Source organism: Dendrobates tinctorius, unplaced genomic scaffold (genome assembly GCF_039654945.1).
Source record: "Dendrobates tinctorius isolate UK_male_01 unplaced genomic scaffold, ASM3965494v1 ptg000046l, whole genome shotgun sequence".
Classification (NCBI taxonomy): Eukaryota; Metazoa; Chordata; class Amphibia; order Anura; family Dendrobatidae; genus Dendrobates; species Dendrobates tinctorius.
The window spans coordinates 16,485,467-16,509,070 of NW_027361714.1; the positions used below are offsets into that span (position 1 = coordinate 16,485,467).

Below are 23,604 nucleotides of genomic sequence, written 5' to 3' on the forward strand. Positions count from 1 at the left end.
TAGACTGTGTGCATGAAGGGAGGGACGAGGGGAGTTATATCGAGCATATATCATGATCTACTACACTCCTATCTGGGGGACAATCACCTCACTGCAAAGAGTAAATGGGAGAGGGAGGTGGGTACCCTCACAACAGAACAATGGGAGACTATTCTTGAATTTGTCCCGAAGATCTCTCTAAGCGAGCAGGCACGGCTCTCCCAATTATATGTAATACATAGAACATACAAAACACCGCTGGTCCTATTCAAGGCGGGCTTGAGGGGAGACAATAGCTGCCCTAGATGTGGCACAGACCAGGCCGGACTGTTACATATGTTATGGTCGTGTCCGCGGCTGGTGGCATACTGGCTGGTCGTTATCAACAATATTGAGAGAGCTTATGCATGTACGCTCGACAGGAATCCAGTGCTGTGTGTTTTGGGGGAGGTGGATGGGATACCTGTCTCAGAACATTACAAAGTGGCAATAGCGAGGTTGCTGTATGTGGCACGCAAACTAATAGCACGAAAATGGAAGGATTCGGAACCCCCCACTAGGAGGGAATTTATTGCTCAGACACGTACGGTAATGCATTTAGAGGAAAGCATTTACAGGCGAAGGCATGGTGAAAGCACTTTCGAAAAAATATGGTCCGCCTGGATGGCGGTGATATGATTGCTAAGACTCTCAAGTATACCCGGCATAAGGAGTATTGGGGGAGGGGGGAGGGGGGATGGCTTTGATTGTATTACTACAAGATATGTGAATTGTTACATGTATATTGATATCCACTGTTTATTGTTTAAAATCTTTTGAAACCTAAATAAAAATAACTGGTTTAAAAAAAAAGAATTGGGGGTTTCCACTGTTTGGGCACATCAGGGGCTCTCCAAATGCAACATGGCGTCTGATTTCAATTCCAGCGAATTCTGAGCTGAAAAAATCAAATGGTGCTCCTTCCCTTCCAAGCTCTGACATGCGCCCAAACAGTGTTTTACCCCCACATGTAGGGTATCAGCCTACTCAGGACAAATTGCAAAACAATTTTTGGGGTCCACTTTCTCCTGTTACCCTTAGGAAAATAAAAAATTGGGGGCAAAAATATCATTTTTGTGGAAAAAGATGATTTTTTTTATTTTCACGTCCGAGCGTTATAAAATTCTGTGAAGCACTTGGGGGTTCAAAGTGCTCACCACAAGTCTAGATAAGTTCCGTGGGGGGTCTAGTGTCCAAAATGGGGTCACTTGTGGGGAGTTTCAATAGTTTAGGTACATCAGGGGCTCTCCAAAAGCACATGACACCCGCAGACCATTCCATCAAAGTCTGTATTCCAAAACGTCACTGCTTCCCTTCCAAGCCCCGACGTGTGTCCATACAGTAGTTTTCTCCCACATATGGGGTGTCAGCGTACTCATGACAAATTGGACAACAACTTTTGGGGTCCAATTTCTCCTGTTACCCTTGAGAAAATGAAAAAATTGGGGACTAATTGATCATGTTTGTGGAAAAAATACGATTTTTTTTATTTTCATGCCCGGGCATTATAAACTTCTGTGAAGCCCTTGGGGGTTCAAAGTGCTCACCACACATCTAGATAAGTTCCTTAGGGGGTCTAGTTTTCAAAATGGGGACATTTGTGGGGGGTTTCCACTATTTAGGTACATTAGGGGCTCTCCAAAGGCAACATGACACCCGCAGACCATTCCATCAAAGTCTGCATTCCAAAACGTCACTACTTCCCTTCCGAGCCCCGACATGTGCCCATACAGTAGTTTTCTCCCACATATGGGGCATCAGCATACTCAGGACAAATTGGACATCTTATGGGGTCCAATTTCTCCTGGTACCCTTGGGAAAATAAAAAAATGGTGACTAAAAGATCATGTTTGTGGAAAAAATACGAATTTTTTATTTTCACGCCCGGGCGTTATAAACTTCTGTGAAGCACTGGGGGGTTCAAAGTTCTCACCACACATCTTGATAAGTTCCTTGGGGGTCTAGTTTCCAAAATGGTGTCATTTGTGGGGGGTTTCCTCTGTTTTGGTACATCAGGGGTATTCCAATCGCGACATGATGTCCGATCTCAATTCCAGCCAAAAACGTCAAATGGCGCTGCTTCCCTTCCGAGCTCTGCCATGCGCCCAAATAGTGGTTTACCCCCACATGTGGGGTATCAGCGTACTCGGGACAAACTGCACAATAACTTTTAGGGTCCTGTTGCCCTTGGGAAAATAGAAATTGGGGTGAAAAGATCATTTATGTGGAAAAAATATGATTTTTTTAATTGTACTGCTGTACGTTATAAACTTCTGTAAAGCCCTTGTGGGTTCAAAGTTCTCACCACATATCTAGATAAGTTCCTTGGGGGGTCTAGTTTCCAAAATGGGGTCACTTGTAGGGGGTTTCCACTGTTTAGGTACATCAGGGACTCTCCAAACGTGACATGGCGTCCGATCTGAATTCCAGACAATTTTGCATTGAAAAAGTCAAACGGCGCTCCTTCCCTTCTGAGCTCTGCCATGCGCCGAAACAGTCGTTCCCCCCCACATATCAGGTATCGGCGTACTCAGGACAAATTGCACAATAACTTTTGTAGTCCAATTTCTCCTGTTACCCTTGGTAAAATAAAAAAAATTGAACCTGAAGTACTTTTTTTGTGAAAAAAAGTTAGATGTTCATTTTTTTTTAAATATTCAAAAAAATTCCTGTGACGCACCTAAAGGGTTAATAAACTTCTTGAATGTGGTTTTGAGCACCTTAAGGGGTGCAGTTTTTAGAATGGTGTCACTTTTGGGTATTTTCTATCATATAGACCCCTCAAAGTGACTTCAAATGTGATGTGGTCCGTAAAAATAAAATGGTGTTGTAAAAATGAGAAATCGCTGGTCAACTTTTAACCCTTATAACTTCCTAACAAAAAAAAATTTTGGTTCCAAAATTGTGCTGATGTAAAGTAAACATGTGGGAAATGTTACTTATCAAGTTTTTTGGGTGCCATATCTCTGTGATTTAAGGGCATAAAAATTCAAAGTTGGAAAATTGCGAAATTTTCAAAATTTTTGCCAAATTTCCGTTTTTCTCACAAATAAACGCAAGTTATTTGAGTGAAATTTTACCACTAACATGAAGTACAATATGTCATGAGAAAACAATGTCAGAATCACCGGGATCCATGGAAGCGTTCCAGAGTTATGACCTCATAAAGGTACAGTGGTCAGAATTGTAAAAATTGGCCCGGTCATGAACGTGCAAACCACCCTTGGGGGTGAAGGGGTTAAGCATACTCACAGACGCGGATTCTTTACTGTAAGAGCAGTGAGACTATGGAACTCTATGCCATATGATGTTGTAATGAGTGATTCCTTACTAAAATTTAAGAAGGGACTGGATGCCTTTCTTGTAAAGTATAATATTACAGGGTATATACACTAGTTTCCTTAATATTGCGTTGATCCAGGGAGCTAGTCTGATTACCGTATGTGGAGTCGGGAAGGAATTTTTTTCCCCAATGTGAAGCTTACTGTTTGGGTTTTTTTGCCTTCCTCTGGATCAACATGTTAGGGCAAGTTAGGATAGGATATGGGTTGAACTAGATGGACTTAAAGTCTCCCTTCAACCTTAATAACTATGTTACTATGTTACAGAGCACAGGGTCAGATTCCCCCGGGGAACCTTAGAGCCCACTCAACTAGGGCCATGGCCGCTTCATGGGCAGAAAGGGGGGGGAGCTTCAGCAGAACAGATCTGCAGGGCAGCGTCTTGGACCAGTCTTAGTACTTTCTCCAAGCACTATAAACTAGACATAACATCCACACAGCTTACTTTTGGGAGAAAGGTACTCCACGCAGTGATCCCGCCCTAAGACCAATATACTTTGGTACTTCTCCAGTGTGCTGTCAGGTGGTGACCTGGAAAACGGTAATTAGACCTACCGGTAATTGTGTTTCCAGGAATCCATCCTGACAGCACTGTTAGATCCCTCCCGATAATACTTTCCATACAACTGTGATGTAACGTGTATGAAGAATGTTGGTTTGAATAAAAACTATGCATCCATCCAGATGTGTAAGGCTAGTTTCACACTTGCTTTTTTTTGCAGCGCGTTTTTCCCGCAAAAAAACGCATTGAAAAAACGCATACATAAGCATACAACTGCTGCGTTTTTTTCAAGCATTTTTATGAGCATGCATGAAAAAAACGCAGCGTTTTTATGCGTTTGTATGCGTTTTTAGCGCGTTTTTACCGCGTTTGCGGTTTTTTCCAACATTTTTAGGTGGCCCCTCACACTACCCAAACCATGACTTTACTAACCCTAACCCTGACCCTAACCCTAACCCTAACCCTGACCCTAACCCTTAACCAAATCATACTTAACCCTAACCCAAACCCTAAACCCTAACTAACCCTAACCCTAACCCTGACCCTAACCCTAACCCTGACCCTAACCCTTAACAAAACCATACTTAACCCTAACCCTGACCCTAACCCTGACCCTAACCCTTAACCAAACCATACTTAACCCTAATCCTGACCCTAACCCTGACCCTAACCCTAACCCTGACCCTAACCCTTAACAAAACCATACTTAACCCTAATCCTGACCCTAACCCTGACCCTAACCCTTAACAAAACCATACTTAACCCTAACCCTAACCCTGACCCTAACCCTTAACCAAACCATACTTAACCCTAATCCTGACCCTAACCCTGACCCTAATCCTTAACAAAACCATACTTAACCCTAACCCTGACCCTAACCCTAACCCTGACCCTAACCCTTAACAAAACCATACTTAACCCTAATCCTGACCCTAACCCTGACCCTAACCCTTAACCAAACCATACTTAACCCTAACCCTGACCCAAAACCCAACCCTAACCCTGACCCTAACCCTAACCCTAAACCCCCTTAACTAACCCTAACTCTAACCCAAACCCCTAAATTCCATGGTTAAAAAAAAAAACCGCATATGCAAAAAAACGCTTACATGAGCATGCCAGTGCGCACATATGCGCATCCATAGGCTATAATGGCCATTTTTAGCGCAAAACGTGCGCATATGTGCGCATGCGCTTTTTTGCAGGGCCAAAAAATGCAACATGATGCGTCTGGAAAATCCAATCGCACACCCCAAAAAAACGCAGCGCATGAAAATCGCATACATGCGCTTACAAGCGCGCAGGTATGCGCACCCATGTTAAATATAGGGGAAAAAACGCATGCGCAGGTTAGCGTTTTTTTCCAGCGCTAAAAAACGCAAATGTGAAACCAGCCTTACTTTGTGAGATCACTGAGGGATGGTAGGGGGAGGATCCTTTTGAACTCTCGTGGTTTCCTGTCCCACTCCGGATGAGAAGGACGTCCTCCAGTGTGCTGTCAGGATAGATTCCTCGAAACACAATTACCGATAGGTCTAATTACCGTTTTTATCATTTAAAGCCGCTCGGGCTATACTAAGCAACCAAAAGGGATAACAGTTGTCCTCGCAGGGATTCAGAACATCAATCACTATTTGAAAAGAACACGACTAACCCGGCCGAGGCCGGTTACTATGTGACCACGGTATGGCTGTCTACGGGTCCTTATACTCTATAATGTCACTTATCCGTCCTGACGTCCCTCGGCGTCTCTGTGAAAGCTGCATTGCTGGTGAAGCTGCTTTGGCATCTTTGAGGAGGCTGCCTTGGCGTCGCAGCCGCTGGGCCCAGCTGCTGAAGATTTGGAGTAGTCTTCGGGCGTTCCAGCGCCCAGGAGGAGTTGGGGCACAACAGGCCCTGATGGAGTCCTGAGATGAAGTATAACCCCCTGTTGTAACAGCGGGGTTGCGCTTGTTAGCAAGTTCAATGGGACTCCTGTCCCCAAGCAGGGTTGTGTCGCAGTGCTCAAGAGTGGCGGTTTACTGGCCACGCGCACAGCCTGGGGCTGTGTGCAGAGTGTCTGTTGACGAACAGGCCCCGACTGCAGGAGGGTGAAGGCGGCTGTGAGCGGTGATAGACCGGCCGCAAGCACGGGCTGAAGTGAAACCGCAGCGTCCATGGGTGGGCGGCAGCGGGCAGGCCGCAACTGCGGGCTGAAGGGGGATGGCAGCAGCCGGGAGAGGGAGCGGACAGGCTGCGGAGGGCTCGAGCTCAGCGGTAACGGCCGAGGATGACCGGGGGCAGATCGTAACCCGGGATTGGGGTGAAGAGGCAGTCCCCTGTTGGTAAGCTCGGCGCCTCCTTCCTGAGGGCCACTGCGTATCTACCCTCTGCTGCTGGTCTCTTCTCTGAACGGTCAGTATCCTTCCCGTTCTCTCACGCCTCTTCCGGCTCCTGCTCCGTGTCTGACGTATCACCAACTGCCTCATCTGTGCACTCCCTGCCCCTTTTATACTCACCCCTCCCCTTGCTGTCCTGTCACTCTCAACAGTCCACTCTCCTCCTCTGTTCCCCGGGTACTGTTTCCTTAGGAACTCAGATGGCGGTCCCCTTGGTTCCAGCCCGGACACTCTGTGGGGGTCCTCCTCCCTACAGTATGATAAGACACATTCATGGTGTGATGGGTCTCCTCTGACACCCAGTGTGATGGGTATATACAGGACCCCTTACATATGGTGTGATGGTCAAAACACCCACCCACATAGTATGTTCCCGCAGCTCCCTATATACAATATAATGCCTTCTGTCTCAGCTGTATACATTTTGATGGCTTCACACGTCCCACACTACACTGTATGAATGTCCCAACAGCTGCTTATACATAGTATGTGTGTATATATAGTGCTCAGCAAATTGCACCCCTTTTGAAAAGTAGGATATATTGTTCAATATCTCACTGAACATGAGCAAAATTTCCAAGACTGAGTTTAATGGATAAAAAAGTATCTTCTATAGCATGAAGGCATGGCTGATAATATAACTTTCACTACAAAATCTTCAGTTTTATTTGTCAGTTGATGCAAAAATGAATACACCCCACATAAAAACGCTACAGTATTTTGTATAACCTCCATGATATTTAACCCCTTTACCCCCAAGGGTGGTTTGCATGTGAATGACCGGGCCAATTTTTAAAATTCTCACCACTGTTCCTTTATGAGGTAATAACTCTAAAACGCTTCCATGGATCCCGGTGATTCTGGCATTTTCTCGTGACATATTGTACTTCATGATAGTGGTAAAATTTCTTTGATATGACTTGCGTTTATTTGTGAAAAAAGCGGAAATGTGGCGCAAATTTTGAAAATTTCGCAATTTTCCAACGTTGAATTTTCATGTCCTTCAAAGGGAATATGTCACCCTTTTTTTTGCCCTATCAGCTGCCGGCATTGACATCAGGGCTTATCTACAGCATTCTGTAGATAAGCCCTGGATGTAACCTGAAAGATAAGAAAAACACGTTAGATTATACTCAACCAGAGGGGGCGGCCCGGTCCGATTGGTGTCGCAGTCCCGTCCCGCTCCTCCCATCTTCATACGATGCCGTCCTCTTCTTCCCTTCCAGTAATAGCTCTGGTGCAGGCGCACTGCTCTGCCCTGTTGAGGGCAGAGCAGACTACTGCAGTGCGCAGGCGCCAGACCTCTTCCGATGCCTGCGCACTGCAGGACTCTGCTCTGCCCTCAACAGGGCAGAGCAGTGCACTTGCGTTGGAGCTACTACAGGAAGAGAAGAAGAGGATGGCATCGTATGAAGATGTTAGGAGCCGTACCAGATCGCGACACCCATCGGACCGGACAGCCCCCTCCGGTGAGTATATTCTAACGTGTTTTTCTTATCTTTCAGGTTACATCGGGGGCTTATTTACAGCATTACAGAATGCTGTAGATAAGCCCCTGATGGTCAACGCCAGCAGCTGATAGGGCAAAAAAAGGGTGACAGATTTCCTTTAAAACAGAAACATGTCACACAAAATACTTAATACATGACATTTCCCATATGTCTACTTTACATTAGCACAATCTTGGAACCAACATTTTTTTTCTTTTGTTAGGAATTTTATAAGGGTTAAAAGTTGACCAACGATTTCTCGATTTTTCAACACCATATTTTTTTTTTTTTTTTTTTTTTAGGACCAAATCACATGTGATGTCACTTTGAGGGGTCTATATGATAGAAAATGCCCAAAAATGACACCATTCTAAAAACTGCACCCTTTAACCTCTTCGCGACCGCCCGCAGTAGATAAACGTTGGCACTTGCTGGGCTTTGTGCAGCGCCGACGTTTATCTACTGTCGGCGGTTTTGTGCCCCCCGGGACCCCCTCATACCTTATAACGCGGGGATCCCGGTGCACAATGCATGCTGGGACCCCCGACGTCATCGAGACCTGATTGGTTCAGGTCCTGATGACGTCGCGTCACAGCAGCCAATGAGAGAGCTCGCTGGGAAAGCTGCTTGTTTCCCGGCGATCTCCCTCATTATAACGCGACTTCTCCTCTGAGCTCATGCTGACAGATGAGCAGAGGTGAAGCAGCGTTACTGTGTGACTAGATCTCTGCCTGGCACAGCTGATCTCTGCCTGGCACAGCTGTGCCAGGCAGCGATCTTGTCACACAGTAACGCTGCTTCACCTCTGCTCATCTGTCAGTGTGAGATCAGAGGAGAAGTGGCGTTACTATGTGCCGGGCAGCGATCTTGTCATATAGTAATGCTGCTTCTCCTCTGATCATCTGCCAGTGTGAGATCAGAGGAGAAGTGGCGTTACTATGAGTCAAAAATATAAAAAACACAAAAATAAAAAAAAAAGTAAAGAAAAAAAAAAGCAGGTAGGCAGGCTAGGGTTAGGGCTAGGGTTAGGGCTAGGGTTAGGGGTGTGTTGGGTTTAGGGTTGGAATTCGAATTGGGGGTTTCCACTGTTTAGGTACATCAGGGGCTCTGTAAATGCAACATGACGCCTGCAGACCATTCCATCAAAGTCTGCATTCCAGAACGTCACTACTTCCCTTCCGAGCCCCACCGTGTGCCCAAACAGTGGTCCCCCCCCCACATGTGGGGTACCAGCGTACTCCGGACAAATTGGACAACAACTCTTAGGGTCCAATTTCTCCTGTTACCCTTGTGAAAATAAAAATTGGGAGCTAAAAGATCATTTTTGTGGAAAAAAAAATGATTTTTTTATTTTCACGGCTCAACATTATACACTTTAGTGAAACACTTGGGGGTTCAAAGTGCTCACCACACATCTAGATAAGTTCCTTGGGGGGGTCTAGTTTCCAAAAAGGGGTCACTTGTGGAGGATTTCCACTGTTTAGGCACATCAGGGGCTCTGCAAACGCGACATGACACCCGCAGACCATTCCATCAGTGTCTGCATTCCAAAACGTCACTACTTCCCTTCCGATCCCCACCGTGTGCCCAAACAGTAGTTTTCTTCCACATATGGGGTACCAGTGTACTCAGGACAAATTGGACAACAACTTTTGGGGTCCAATTTCTCCTGTTACCCTTGTGAAAATAAAAAATTGGGGGCTAAAAGATCATGTTTGTGGAACAAAAATGATTTTTTATTTTCATGGCTCTACGTTATAAACTTCTGTGAAGCACTTGGGGGTTCAAAGTGCTCACGACACATCTAGATAAGTTCTTTAAGGGGTCTAGTTTCCAAAATGGGGTCACTTGTGGGGGTTTCCACTGATTAGGCACATTAGGGGCTCTCCAAATGCGACATGGCGTCCTCTCTCAATTCCAGCCAATTCTGCATTGAAAAAGTCAAACGGCACTCCTTCCTTTCTGAGCTCTGCCATGTGCTCAAACAGTGGTTTAGCCCCACATACGGGGTATCGGCGTATTTGGGAGAAATTGCACAAAAAATTTTGTGGTTCATTTTCTGTTTTTACACTTGTGAAAATAAAAAAAAATGGTTCTGAAGTAAAATGTTTGTGAAAAAAAGTTAAATGTTTATTTTTTCCTTCCACATTCCATTCATTCATGTGAAGCACCTGAAGGGTTAATAAACTTCTTGAATGTGGTTTTGAGTACATTGAGAGGTGCAGTTTTTAGAATGGTGTCACTTTTGGGTATTTTCTGTCATATTGACCCCCCAAACTCACTTCAAATGTGAGGTGGTCCCTAAAAAAAATGGTGTTGTAAAAATGAGAAATCGCTGGTCAACTTTTAACCCTTATAACTTCCTAAAAAAAAAAAAAAATTGTTTCCAAAATTGTGCAGATGTAAAGTAGACATGTGGGAAATGTTATTTATTAACTATTTTGTGCGATATCACACTCTGATTTAAGGGCATAAAAATTAAAAGTTTGAAAATTGCAAAATTTTCAAAATTTTTGCCAAATTTCGATTTTTTTTTTTTTTTAACATATAAGCGCAGTTCATATCTAAGAAATTTTACCACTATCCTGAAGTACAATATCTCATGAGAAAACAATGTCAGAATCAGTAGGATCCATTGAAGCGTTCTAGAGTTATGGCCTCATAAAGTGACACTGGTCAGAATTGAAAAAATTGGCCTGGTCACGAAGGCAAAAACAGGCTCAGGCGCGAAAGGGTTAAGGTGCTCAAAACCATATTCAAGAAGTTTATTAACCCTTCAGGTGCTTCACAGGAATTTTTGGAATGACTAAAAAAAAAATAAAAAAATGAACATTTAACTTTTTTTTTTTTTTTCACAAAAAATGTACTTCAGATCCAATTTTGTTTTATTTTACCAAGGGTAACAGAAGAAATTGGACCCCAAAACTTGTGCAATTTGTCCTGAGTATGCAGATACCCCATATGTAGAGGTAAACCACTGTTTGGGCGCATGGCAGAGCTCGAAAGGGAAGGAGCGCCGTTTGACTTTTCAATGCAAAATTGGCTGGAATTGAGATCAAACGCCGTGTCATGTTTGGAGAGCCCCTGATGAGCCTAATCTGTGGATACCCCCACAATTGTCACCAATTCTAACTCCAACCGTAACCCCAACACACCTCTAACCCTAGCCCTAACACCGTTCCACGTGTGGTAAAATTGATAAAGCAGTTTTATTCTTCGGGTCAGTACGATTACAGCGATACCTCATTTATATAATTTTTTCTCGTTCGCCTTATTGGGGGACACAGAGACCATGGGTGTATGCTGTGCTGCCACTAGGAGGCTGCCACTATGCACAAAAAAAGGTTAGCTCCTCCTCCGCAGTATACACCCCACCGACCGGCAGGGAATTCCTCAGTTTAGCTTAGTGTCAGTAGGAGGTGGACACGGGTCTTTCATTAGACCCATATCTACCTCGTTGTGCGTCGTTCCTTTTCAGATTCCCGGAGGGATACAGTGTGAACAGTCACAACTGTACTCCCACAAAGAGACTATGAGTACGGCGTGTACTGCCACCCCGTATCCTCATAGGTCTCTACAGCAGGACCAGGAGACCGTACACGGATGTGTGTCAGGCGATCCAGATGGTCCTCGTCCCCCGCCTTCCACCCACTCGCCTACCAGAGCCTGTCGGTTGGATGAGGCGCGGATACTCTTCGTGACAACACACACTGGATGAAGGTACCTTTATTATAGTGACGGAGGGTAAGTATGAGGCCCGTGTCCCATTCTCCTCGGCAGCCCCAGAGGTCACTGGCGGTACTGCGACGCCTCCGCGCCGCCCGCGCTTCCCGGCGGCCGCCGCATTTAATTCAGGCCCCGGCTTCTCGGCCTGTTCTGCCGCAACTTGCCCCCAGTGCATTTCTAGGGGGGGGGGGGTTTCTCCCTTCCGGCCCCAGCGAGCCTCAGGAGCGGTCACCGCGGCAGTGCTGCGGGGCCTCCGCGCCGCCCCGTGCTGACAGGCGGCCGCCTCATCTAATCCAGGCCCCGGCTTCATCTTGGGCCTTGTCCTGCGTCGCGGCCACGCCCCCCGCCTTCTTTCTCGGGCGGGCTTTCCTCCCGCCCGCTTTAAGCCTGCCCACCGCCTTCTCCCCTCACGCTAAGTCTCCCCGAGGCGGCGCTGTCTCCACCCACCCCAGTCTGGATAGGACGGCGCCATTTTTAACATCGGCGGTTAATAATAATAATAATAATCTTTATTTATATAGCACCAACATATTCCGCAGCGCTTTACAGTTGAACAGTTTCAAACACAACAGTCATAAGTAACAACGTTAACAATACAATAACTAAAGCGAAATAAGACGACCCTGCTCGTGGAGCTTACAATCTACAATGAGGTGGGGGGGATACAAAGCACAGGTTTGTATTTACAATGATGTATTTACAATGACGGTCCAGCCATCTTCAGGGGGTGGGGGTTAGATGGAGATAGTGAATGGGCTACACACACACAAACATGACTTTGATTACTGAATGTGATAGGCCGCTCTGAACAAATGTGTTTTGAGCGAGCGCCTAAAACTATGCAAATTGTGGATGGTCCTAATATTTTGGGGTAGAGCATTCCAGAGGATTGGCGCAGCACGGGAGAAGTCTTGGAGTCGGGAGTGGGAGGTACGGATTAGGGCAGAGGTTAGTCGAAAGTCATTTGCAGAGCGCAGCGGTCGGTTAGGCCGATAGACAGAAATGAGGGAGGAGATGTTGGCAGCCAGTGTAACGACTGGCGAAGAGCGGACGCGTCTGAGAAACGATTAGCCAGATGGACAACCCTGGCTGCTGCATTAAGGATAGACTGGAGAGGGGAGAGTCGAGTGAGAGGGAGGCCAATTAATAGAGCATTACAGTAGTCTAGGCGGGAGTGGATCAGGGCGACAGTGAGAGTTTTTGTTGTTTCCATGGTGAGAAAAGGGCGGATTCTAGAGATGTTCTTTAGGTGTAAGCGGCATGAGCGGCATGAGGTTAGCCCCGCCCATCTTCTTCCTCGGTCTCTGCAGGGAAGTGCGCGCTTCCTGCTCTGTTCTCAGGCTGCCGCCATTTTCACAGCCTGTCGGCCGGACGCTGTCTTATCTGCCGTGCCCCCTGCAAGCCCAGACAAGCCGTGCACTTCATTTGCTGGAAGCTGCGACAGGACACCGGACCGTGAGTAGCTCTGCGACTGCAGACTGACACCCTCCTCTGCCTCCTGTCCCCCAACCTTCCGGCACTGCCTCAGTGACTGTCCGTCAGTATGTCTAATTCTAAGTCTGACCGCTCTCGTCCTCCTGCCTCCTCTTGCACCTTAGTTAAGTACTTTGCGTGCTCTTCTTGCAATCGCAAACTTCCCTCAGGTCAGTCCACTTCCCTCTGCCTGGATTGTAGCAACCCTATTCAGCCTGACGCCGACCAGGAGCCATCTAGGGCCCCAGGCGAGAGTGAATCCCCCCCCCCATGCCTGGCTGGGCCTCGTCTCTATCACAGTCAGTGGCAGACCTCACCAGGGTGTCTCAGACCCTAGTAGCCGTCCTGGATAAGCTGCCCCTGGACACCTCTACAGGGTCCAGCAGGTCCCGAGAGATTCCATCTGAGTCGGCCAGCGATAGTCGCAAAAGACCCAGGCAGGATCCCCAGCCGGATTCCTCTCCTCGCCCCATGTCACCACATAGTCCTTCTCGGCAGCATCCCTCCCGGGCCTCCTCTCCCGAGTCAGGTGAAGCGCTCTCGGACGGATCATCTGAGGGGATCTTAGAGCTGGATTCGGATCAGGATGCGAACATGAGGGTTACTGTGCAGAACCTCATTGCAGCGATCCACCAGACCTTCGACATTGCTGACCCCCCTGCGAAATCCTCAAATCAGGAGGTTTCGTTCAGACGGGAGGAAACACCCTCCAGGGTATTCCCTTTACATTCCGAGTTTGGAAAGATTTTTACCAGAGAAAGAGGGGATCTGACCAGACGCTTTCAACGAGGGAAGCGTCTCGGCGTTCTGTACCCGTTTGCTAAAGAGCTCACGGACAACTGGTCTGCTTCTCCCTCGGTCGATCCGGCCGTGTCCAGGCTTTCTAATAACACGGTTCTCCCGCTTTCAGGCGTGGCGTCTCTTAGGGATTCTAATGATGGGATCATAGAATCCCTAGCGAAGTCTGCCTTCGAAGCGGCTTCGACGGCGGTATGCCCAATTTTTGCTTCATTTTAGGCAGCAAAAGCCATAGCCACTTGGGCAGAGGATCTTCGTCAGGGCATCCTAGAGAAAGCACAACCAGATCGATTGGCCGATCTTGCCAATCAGATTTCCCATGCGGGGGATTATCTGCTTTCTGCTTCTTTGGATGCCGCATCCTGCGCAGTCCAGGCGTCAAGTAACGTTGTGGCAATCCGACGTACAATTTGGCTCAAGGCCTGGCAGGCGGACCTGTCTTCTAAAAAGTCTCTTACTAATCTGCCTATTCAGGGAGGGCGCCTCTTTGGATCCCAATTGGACCAAATTATTAAGGACGCCACCGGAGGCACGAGTTCTCTCCTGCCTCAGGCCAAACCTCGCAGACCCCCACTGAGGCGTCAGTTTCGGCCCTTTCGGGCTTACCGCCGTTTCAATACGGCGGAGACCTCCTCCAACCAGCAAAGACCGCAGGCACGCCAAGATAGGAAGAAAGTTTCCTTCAGACCCACTCCCTCCTGACGCTCCCACTATTCGCGGGGCAGACCATCCAGATCCGGATCGGGTCGGCCCACATCAACATGACTATCCTCGGACTCCCGAGGGTCCCTCCCAATTGGGAGGTCGACTCCTGTTCTTCAAGGACGTCTGGCTGGCCTCGGTAGAGGACGCTTGGGTCAGGGAGGTTGTATCGTCAGGATACAAGATAGAGTTCATCTCTCTTCCACGGGATCGTTTCTTCGAATCCCGTCCTCCAAAAGATCCAGCTTTGATCCCGGGGTTCTTTACGGCCATCGACTCTCTCCTCAGTCCCGGGGTGATTGTGCCCGTTCCCGAATCGGAGCGGTTTACAGGGTTTTATTCAAACCTGTTTGTCGTGCCGAAAAAAGACGGGGCGGTCCGATCCATCTTGGATCTCAAGCTGCTCAACAAGAGAGTTCGTCAGAAGTTCCTGCGTTTTGCGGTTCGCCAGGAACATTACCAGTTCGTCGCGCTGCCCTTCGGTCTCGCCACCGCTCCCAGAGTCTTCACGAAGATCGTGGCTGCGTTGATGGCCTTGTTGAGGATCAGAGGTCTCGTTCTTTTTCTGTACCTCGCCGATATTCTGATCAAAGCTCCCTCTTTCCAGCAGGCGCGCCTAAGTTTGACGATCGTCCTGGACACTCTTTCCGATTTCGGGTGGATCATCAACAGGAAAAAGTCCTGTCTGGTCCCTACTCAACGTCTTGTGTTTCTGGGCCTACTGTTCGACACTCGTCGGTCAAGGGTCTTTCTCCCACAAGAGAAGATTCTCTTCCTGCAGCAGGCTGTGCGATCGCTGCAGACCCCACGATTTCCATCCCTCCGAACAGCTATGAGGGTCCTGGGAAAAATGGTGGCGGCGATAGAGGCAGTTCCCTTTGCCCAATTTCACGCCAGACCTATCCAACATGCCATTCTGTCGAGGTGGAACAGGTCGGCTCTGTCCTTGGATCGCCCTGTTCGTCTTTCATGCCGGATCAAGCGGTCACTCAACTGGTGGTTGACGTCACCTCTCATCCTCTTGGGGCGGTCTTTTCTTCCTGTTCATTGGCAGATTGTAACAACGGATGCCAGCCTCCTCGGCTGGGGTGCAGTGTACCGCAATCACACTGTTCAGGGTCGTTGGTCGACTCAAGAATCTGCTCTGCCGATCAAAGTTCTAGAGATACGAGCGATCCATCTGGCTCTCGTCCACTGGGACAGACTCCTCGGGGGGCCTGCCTGTCCGGATTCAGACAGACAACGCCAAAGCGGTAGCATATGTCAACCGCCAAGGAGGGACATGGAGTGCCTCAGCCCTGGCAGAAGTGTCCAAGATCCTTCAGTGGGCAGAGATTTCGATTCCGACAATCTCCGCGGTACACATTCCCGGCGTAGACAACTGGGCCGCCGACTTTCTCAGCCGCGAGGGTCTCGCGGCAGGAGAGTGGTCCCTACACCCGGAGGTATTTCTTCAGGTCTGCAGTCGTTGGGGAACCCCGGACGTAGATCTGCTAGCTTCTCGCCTCAACAGGAAGGTCCCACAGTTTGTATCCAGAGCTCGAGATCCTCTCGCAGTGGGCGCCGACGCTCTTGCCATTCCTTGGTCACAGTTCGAGCTCCCCTACCTGTTTCCTCCCCTGCCTCTTCTTCCCATGCTGTTGAAGATCAAAGCAGAAGGAATTCCAGTCATTCTCATCGCCCCGAATTGGCCCAGAAGGTCTTGGTTCGCGGACATTGTCAACCTTCTCGCGGACGCCCCCTGGAAGCTTCCAGACAGGGCAGATCTGCTGTCTCAAGGTCCGATTTGCCACCCCAATTCTCAGCCGTTCAATTTAACGGCGTGGCTGTTGAGACCGAGGTTTTGAAAAGGGCAGGATTCTCCGGTCGAGTAATTCATTCCATGATCCGAGCCAGGAAGCCATCATCTTCCAAAATTTACTACCGTACTTGGAAGGCCTATTTCACTTGGTGTGAGGCCAATAACATCGCGCCTATGTGCTTTTCGCTCCCTTCCGTTCTGGCGTTTCTTCAGGCAGGGCTGGATGCGGGGCTTGCGCTCAGTTCCTTGAAGGGTCAAGTTTCGGCACTCTCCATTTTATTTCAGAAGACTTTGGCCTCCCGCCCTCAGGTCAAAACCTTTCTTCAGGGCGTGGCTCACACGGCCCCTCCGTATCGAGCGCCCGTAGATCCATGGGATCTTAATCTGGTTCTTGAGGTTCTGCAAGGTTCTCCCTTTGAACCTCTCAGAGAAGTCTCCCTTTCCCTTCTCTCCTGGAAGGTAGCCTTTCTGGTGGCCATCACCTCCATCCGGCGCGTGTCGGAATTGTCGGCTCTTTCTTGCCGCTCTCCTTTCCTGGTACTTCACCAGGACAAGGTAGTTCTGCGGCCTCCGCCCTCTTTTCTTCCGAAGGTGGTGTCCTCCTTTCACCTCAATGAGGATATTGTTCTGCCGTCCTTCTGTCCGAGTCCAACTCACCCTCGGGAGCGGTCCCTGAACAAGCTGGATCTGGTCAGGGCAATGAGTCTATCTGTCTAGGACGTCTTCCTTGCGAAAAACAGACTCTTTTTTCGTCATTCCAGATGGGGCGCGGAAAGGTCACCCGGCTTCCAAAGCTACTATTGCTCGCTGGATCAGATCGGCAATTTTGGAGGCCTACCGGGTTAAGCATCGAGTAGCCCCTCCAGGGATCAGAGCGCACTCTACCCGGGCAGTGGGTGCTTCCTGGGCGGTACGCCACAGAGCCTCCACGCTGCAGCTTTGCAAAGCTGCAACCTGGTCTTCGGTTCACACGTTTGTGAAATTCTACAGGGTCCACACCTACGCTTCGGCGGACGCCAGCCTAGGTAGAAGGATTCTGCAGGCAGCAGTGGTGAGTCCACTGGCCTGATGGAAGTTTGTTTCCCACCTCAGGGACTGCTTTGGGACGTCCCATGGTCTCTGTGTCCCCCAATAAGGCGAACGAGAAAACAGGATTTTTGGGTTGCTTACCGTAAAATCTGTTTCTCGGAGCCTTCATTGGGGGACACAGCACCCTCCCATGTTCTACAACTTCTGTTCTTACTTTGGTTGATGGGTTACAGTTGAGTTGTTTGTTCTGTTTTCAATCTATTCTGTTTCTTCTCCTACTGCTTTCTCACTAACTGAGGAATTCCCTTCCGGTCGGTGGGGTGTATACTGCGGAGGAGGAGCTAACCTTTTTTTGTGCATAGTGTCAGCCTCCTAGTGGCAGCACAGCATACACCCATGGTCTCTGTGTCCCCCAATGAAGGCTCCGAGAAACAGATTTTACGGTAAGCAACCCAAAAATCCTGTTTTTCATGTTTGGCGCTTTTATACAATAAAAACCATTTTATATAAAAAATTTTGCATCGCTTTGTTTTGAGCTATAACTTTTTTATTTTTTTGCTGATGACGCTGTATGGGGGCTTGTTTTTGCGGGACATGATGACGCTTTCAGCGGTACCATGTTTATTTATATCCGTCTTTTTGATTGCGTGTTATTCCACTTTTTTGGTTCGGCAGTATGATGATAAAGCAATGTTTTTTTGCCATGTGTTTTTTTTTTTTTTTTTTTTTTAATGGTCACTAAAGGGGTTAACTACCGTGACCGTTTTATAGGTCGGGTCGTTAAGGACGCAGCGATACTCAATATGTGTACTTTTATTGTGTAGATTTTTTACAATTTAAATATTTATTGATTGAATAAATATTGATAATTTTAATAATTTTTAAAAATATTTTTTTTTTAGGTTTTTAAAAAAAAAAAATTGATTATTAGTTTTACACTTTGTCCCACTATGGGATACTAATTTTGTGCAGATCTGCATGCTATAGAAGCTGTCAGCACTGCACAGAGTTGCACACTGACCTAAGAGACTTCCTGGTCATCACTGCGCATGACAGGAAGTCTCTCAGCAGTGGAGACCCAGATGTCATGACTAGTGTTGAGCGATACCATCCGATATTGAGAAATATCGGGATCGGATTGGATCGGCCGATACCCAAAAAGTATCGGGTATCGCCGATTCCGATACCGGAAGTCCCATTCAACGCAATGGGACAGAAATATCGGAATTAAAAAAAACCCATTCTGTACTTGCACATCCTGTGTGGCTATGCCTGCTACAATGACAGTGATTGACACATTAGCCAATGATGGGACAGTAGTAGTAGCAGGATTTTGCTAAGCAAACTACAGACAGTATCAGGTTGACAGTGTTAAACTGATTAAAATGATACCTGAGGTGACGAAATCTGTCTTGTAGTTCTTGTGTAATCAGTGTTTCAGTTAATGAGATTCCTGTGCTCCAGGGCAGGACTGTAGGCAGTCTTATCTTCCTGCTCTAAGCCAGAGAAACCAAGGAAAGACCTGCAACAGGCTGCCCTGAAGCACAAATAGTCTATCTTTCTCTGTCTCTCTATGATGAGAAACATGTTTGTCCTTCGGGGCAGCCTGTGGACAGGTCTTTCCTTGATTTCTTTGGCTTAAGGGGGTTTTACACTAAGCGATATCGCTAGCAATATCGCTAAAACGTCACTGGTTTTGTGACGTTATAGCGATATTGCTAGTGATATCGCTATGTGTGATACTTACCAGCGACCGGCTCCCCCGCTGTCCATCGCTGATCGCGCGAGAATGTCCAGCTCCATTTCTCGTCGGGCGCTTCCTGCTGGGCTTCCTGCTGTGACGTCCAGCGACGCATGGAGGCGGGCGGGAGGACGCAGGATCGCTGTGTGTGAATGGTAAGTATCGTGCGTTGCGTCGCTGCTGCATCGCTGTGAGATCTTTCTGTATGAAAGCTCACTAGCGATCATTTAGCGATGCACCAGCGATCCTGACCGGGTCGGATCGCTGGTTGGATCGCTGGTGCATCGCTAAATGTAAAAGGGCCTTTACAGCAGAAAGATAAGACTCTGCCTACAGTCCCAGCCCAGAGCATGGGCATAGTGACATTTCGCTTCCATGTGGTGCTACAGACTACATGAAATAGGAAGAGGTTTTCTTTGTAACACCCTTTTTATAATCAACTTCTGCTGGATACCTGTTTAATGAATCATTAGACTTACCGGGTTGTCAGTTTCTTGTTAATTAGAATTTTGAAATATAAACTTTCACTGTATTTACTCATTTTTGAAACATGGTCTTGAATGATTTTGTTAAATTACTTTTTTGGGGTGTTTTTGGGACTATTTTGTAATATTTTATCCCATAGAAAATATTGATTATGAATGTAAACTAAAGGTTTTCTGACAAATATGTTGAGGTGTACTCATTTATGCTGAGCATTGTACTTGTGTATATACAGGCCCCCACAGCCACCTATATACATTATGATGGTCTCTGTCTCCACCTCTACACAGTATGATTTTGCCACAACTCAAAGGAATTATGTTCTCTTCTCTCCCTGTATGTAGTATGATGGACCCCCCCCACACATTTATGGCTCACCACAGCCCCCCTATACATATTATGATAGTCCTGGCTTTCAAACCCTATAATATAGGAGAAAAAAAAGCGAATGCTCACCTAATCTTTATTTCCAATATTCCTTAGCCTCCAGCTCCTTGTCCAGTGTGTCTAGCAGTGGGCTGGCGCAATGCTATGATGTAATCGTGCAGCTCGATATCCCCTGCGTTGTAGCGACCTGTAACAGGCCAAAGTACCCGTGGTCTAACGGAGTACATGGCAGAGCAGTGAGCTGATGGGTCTGTGCACTGATGACACAGTTACTGTTAAGTGTCTCGATCAATGCAGTTCACTGCCAGGCCGGCCTATCTGACATGTGCCAGAATTGCTCGATGGCCTGTCTGAGCGTGGGTGCAGCCATATACTGCTACAGGACTTAAGTTCAACCACTTGCAGCTTCCCTTAGCAAAGATCTGAGAAGGGTTAGTTCAGATAGAACAGCCCGTGTAAATCAGACATTGATCAGACCTTTCTAAATATGGAATGATCATAGAAAAGTCTATCAAATCTGTCTGTGAGCTCATTCTGACATTCTTACACCGTGTTTCCCGAACCCCAGTCTTCATGGCACCAACAGATCATGTTTTCAGGATTTCCTTAGTATTGACAGGTAACTGAATAATTACCTATGTATCATAATTGCCGCAGGCTTTCTGACCTGTATAAATCTAGGGAAATCCTGGAAACATGATCTGTTGGGGAGCAGTGAGAATTGGCGCTTGAGAAACAGTGGCCTAACAGAAAAGTTTGTCATTTTTTTACATTTATGGCTGTTTCTGGGCTGCTCTCTGCTGATTTATGATCACAGACTACATTGAAGTTAAATGTGCAGAGAAAGGGAGCCTGTAATAGTCAAATGGCGCAAATGTTGATATGAAGCCCGGTTAATTTAAAAAAAAAAAAAAAAAAATATATATATATATATTTTGTATCCCAAAATGCATGCATTTATTTCAAAATATAAATATTTGTCCCCAAAGGTGATCATCACCTTTTAAAGACATTCTGTTGAATGAGAAAAAAAAAGCTGTTAATCGGCAGGTAAAGTGTTCTGAACCTGCCCAGTCATGGGGGTTGCATCGGCGCCTGTTCAGTCACCACTCTGTATATTGAGAGCGGCAACTGTACCCGCGCCCCCTGCAATGATTTACAGCAGGTTCTAATGCTGAGCCTGCTGTCAGTTAGTCCCGGGGTGAACGGGTACAGCTATCGCTTTCTAGACACAGCGGTGACTGATCCCATGTCGGTGCCACCATACGTGACTTAAACGTGAACGCTGCCGGGAGGAATAAAGTTAATTTCTGAGAATTTAATACAGCAATCAGTGATGCCTCTACTTATACTGTAGATTTAATGGAGGGAGAGCGCACAGTCCGTTTCTGAGAGCTACATACAGCAGTCATTGGCCTCTTCGATGGTAGATATGGACTGTGGAAGTGCACTCATTTTCCGAACGTTGTGTACAGCAGTTGGTGGCCTCTTTGCTCGTAGATACTCAGAAAGCATGTGCGGGCACGCTAGGTTATTATATACGGCAGTGGGGGGACATCTCTGCTGGTAGATCATGGAGCCTGCCTGCACAGTCCTTTTATTGATGGTTACATAAAGCAGTTAATGACATCTCTAATGGTAGACAATGGAGCGTGCCTGCACAGTGTTTTTCTGATGGTTAAATACAGCAGTCATTGATGTCTCCTATAAAAGACCTGATATCATTGTTCTTATACATATGACACCATCAGATCTTACAATCATAGTATTTGTCCTTTTTATTTTAAAGGCTCTGCAAAGAAGACAGATAAAACATGCAAAATATCATGTGCCAAAATGGGACGCATGCTTAAGCGCATTCATCGCGACAACACTCTGCTGAATGAGAAGGTTCTCGCTGTAGAGCAACAGTCTTTCCAGAAACTTTCAGAAATATCAACAGTATTGACCAGTCTAGCTAACTACATGATGTGCATTCAGAATTCCCAAAGACCAGGACATCCAACTGCTACAGATACTACAAGGAATCATCCCAATGACAAGCATAATTCTCAGAGACACCATTATCGCCTGTTTTCTGATGCCACCAAGAAAGAGTATGACTCGTAGCTTCCATTAATGACACGTGACTATACACACATTGGAAATAACCCCTAATCGATATGTGCCATGGTAGGCACTGTGTAATTCTTTTAGCCGTATCTAGTAGTAGTGATTTTAAACTTTCCAGAGAGACAGTTTTGGGCCTATTGAAGGCATGCGATACTTTTAATTGAAAAAGAATTGAGATTTAAATTATTTAAATATGCAACAAGATAAAGGTGTACCTTCAGTGTTAGTGTCATCAGTTTGGAAGTATGCCGTCGAGTGCCGAAGACAGCATGGGTGAGACGTTCTCCAACGTTTGTGTCCAAGTCCTGCATATAAGAAACATGCCGAGCAGCAAGAAACTGAAGAAGACTTGGCATAGCAAGAGTTGAGCGGTGGGAAGGAGCCAAAAACTCTAAACGCTGATGTCTGGAAGCGCTGGCTGGCTGATTTTTTTCACTTCTTGTCTTGTTTTTCATTTAATGTTCTGATAATCTGGATTCAGTCTGATCCTGTCCATGCATGATTATCAGATTTTTACTGTATTCCCATCTGTCCCAGTAAACTTTGTCCCAGTGGATGTTTTACAATGCCTTATGACCCAGTAGTGATGTTTTTCATGTGATTTCTTAGTTCATTTAAGACTTTTTAGGTTTGCAGCAAGAGCTTAGACATAAGATAAGAGTATGCACTGGACGCAATGTCCTTGTGGTACTATTGTTTATCACTGCTCATGTGATGCATATTCTGTAGCTCTACTGGCTCTATTCTGTGGTTGCTTTCTGGACACACTGCCCATAAAAGTGTTTTATTATATTGTTCGTGTTTTCTTTTTTTCATATTAATGTTTTCGGTAATAGACTTGATAGAATCTCTGGGGTTTCGTGAGTAGTTAACAATTGTTACTGGATCTTTTTAACCCCTTCCTGACATCCGACGTACTATCCCGTCCACGGTACCCGGGCCCATATGACCGTGGACGGGATAGTACGTCTACCGCGATCAGCGGCGCCCACGTGGTGAGCGCCGCTGATCGCGGCCGGGTGTCAGCTGATTATCACATTTGACACCCGGCACAATGTGTCGGGCGGTCACGGACCGCCCCCGACACGTTAACCCCTTGCACACCGCGATCAAACACGATCGCGGTGTACCGGGGGTTAAAGGGAAGCATCGGTAGGGAGGGGGCTCCCTCCGTGCTTCCCTGAGCCCCCCACGGCAGCGCAATGTGCAGCGCTGCTGCGGGGGGCTCCTTTCCTCCAGGCCCCCGAATCCAAGATGGCGACGGGGGCCTTCGGGGGCCTGAGGAAGCTGGCTTCCTCAGTGCCTGCAAAGCGCAGGCATGAGGAAGTCTTCTTCAATGCCTGTGACAGATTGCTGATCTGTCTCAGTGATCTGTGATGTGACAGATCAGCGATCTGTCACAGGACAGTGATGTCCCACCTGGGACTATTTAATAAAGTGTAAAAAAAAAAAAAAAAAAAAGTGTAAAAATAATTTTAAAAAAATCGCCAAATATATTAGGAAAAAAAAAAAAAAATATTCCCCCCAATAAATCCATTTTTTGGAAATAATAAAAAAAAAAACAATAAAAGTACACATATTGGGTATCGCCGCGTCCGTAACGACCTGCCCTATAAAACTGTC

At 46.9% G+C, this 23,604-nt stretch overlaps 1 protein-coding gene across 5 annotated transcripts in view; it reads left to right on the plus strand.

Annotated features, from left to right (window-relative positions):
• Nucleotides 1-22,773, plus strand: part of LOC141089375 (uncharacterized) — a 132,681-nt gene extending 109,908 nt beyond the window's left edge. For 3 of the 5 annotated variants that reach the window (XR_012232264.1, XR_012232265.1, XM_073575735.1), the window contains exon 13: nt 21,659-21,724. Coding sequence is in view for 2 of the 5 variants with exons in the window: in XM_073575733.1 (XP_073431834.1) it covers nt 21,659-21,978 (320 nt within the window). In the remaining 3 variants the exon portion in view is untranslated. Of the gene's footprint in view, nt 1-21,658 lie in introns of all 5 variants that reach the window. The other 2 variants (XM_073575733.1, XM_073575734.1) reach the window with 1 other exon arrangement.
• The last annotated feature ends 831 nt before the right edge of the window (nt 22,774-23,604 follow it).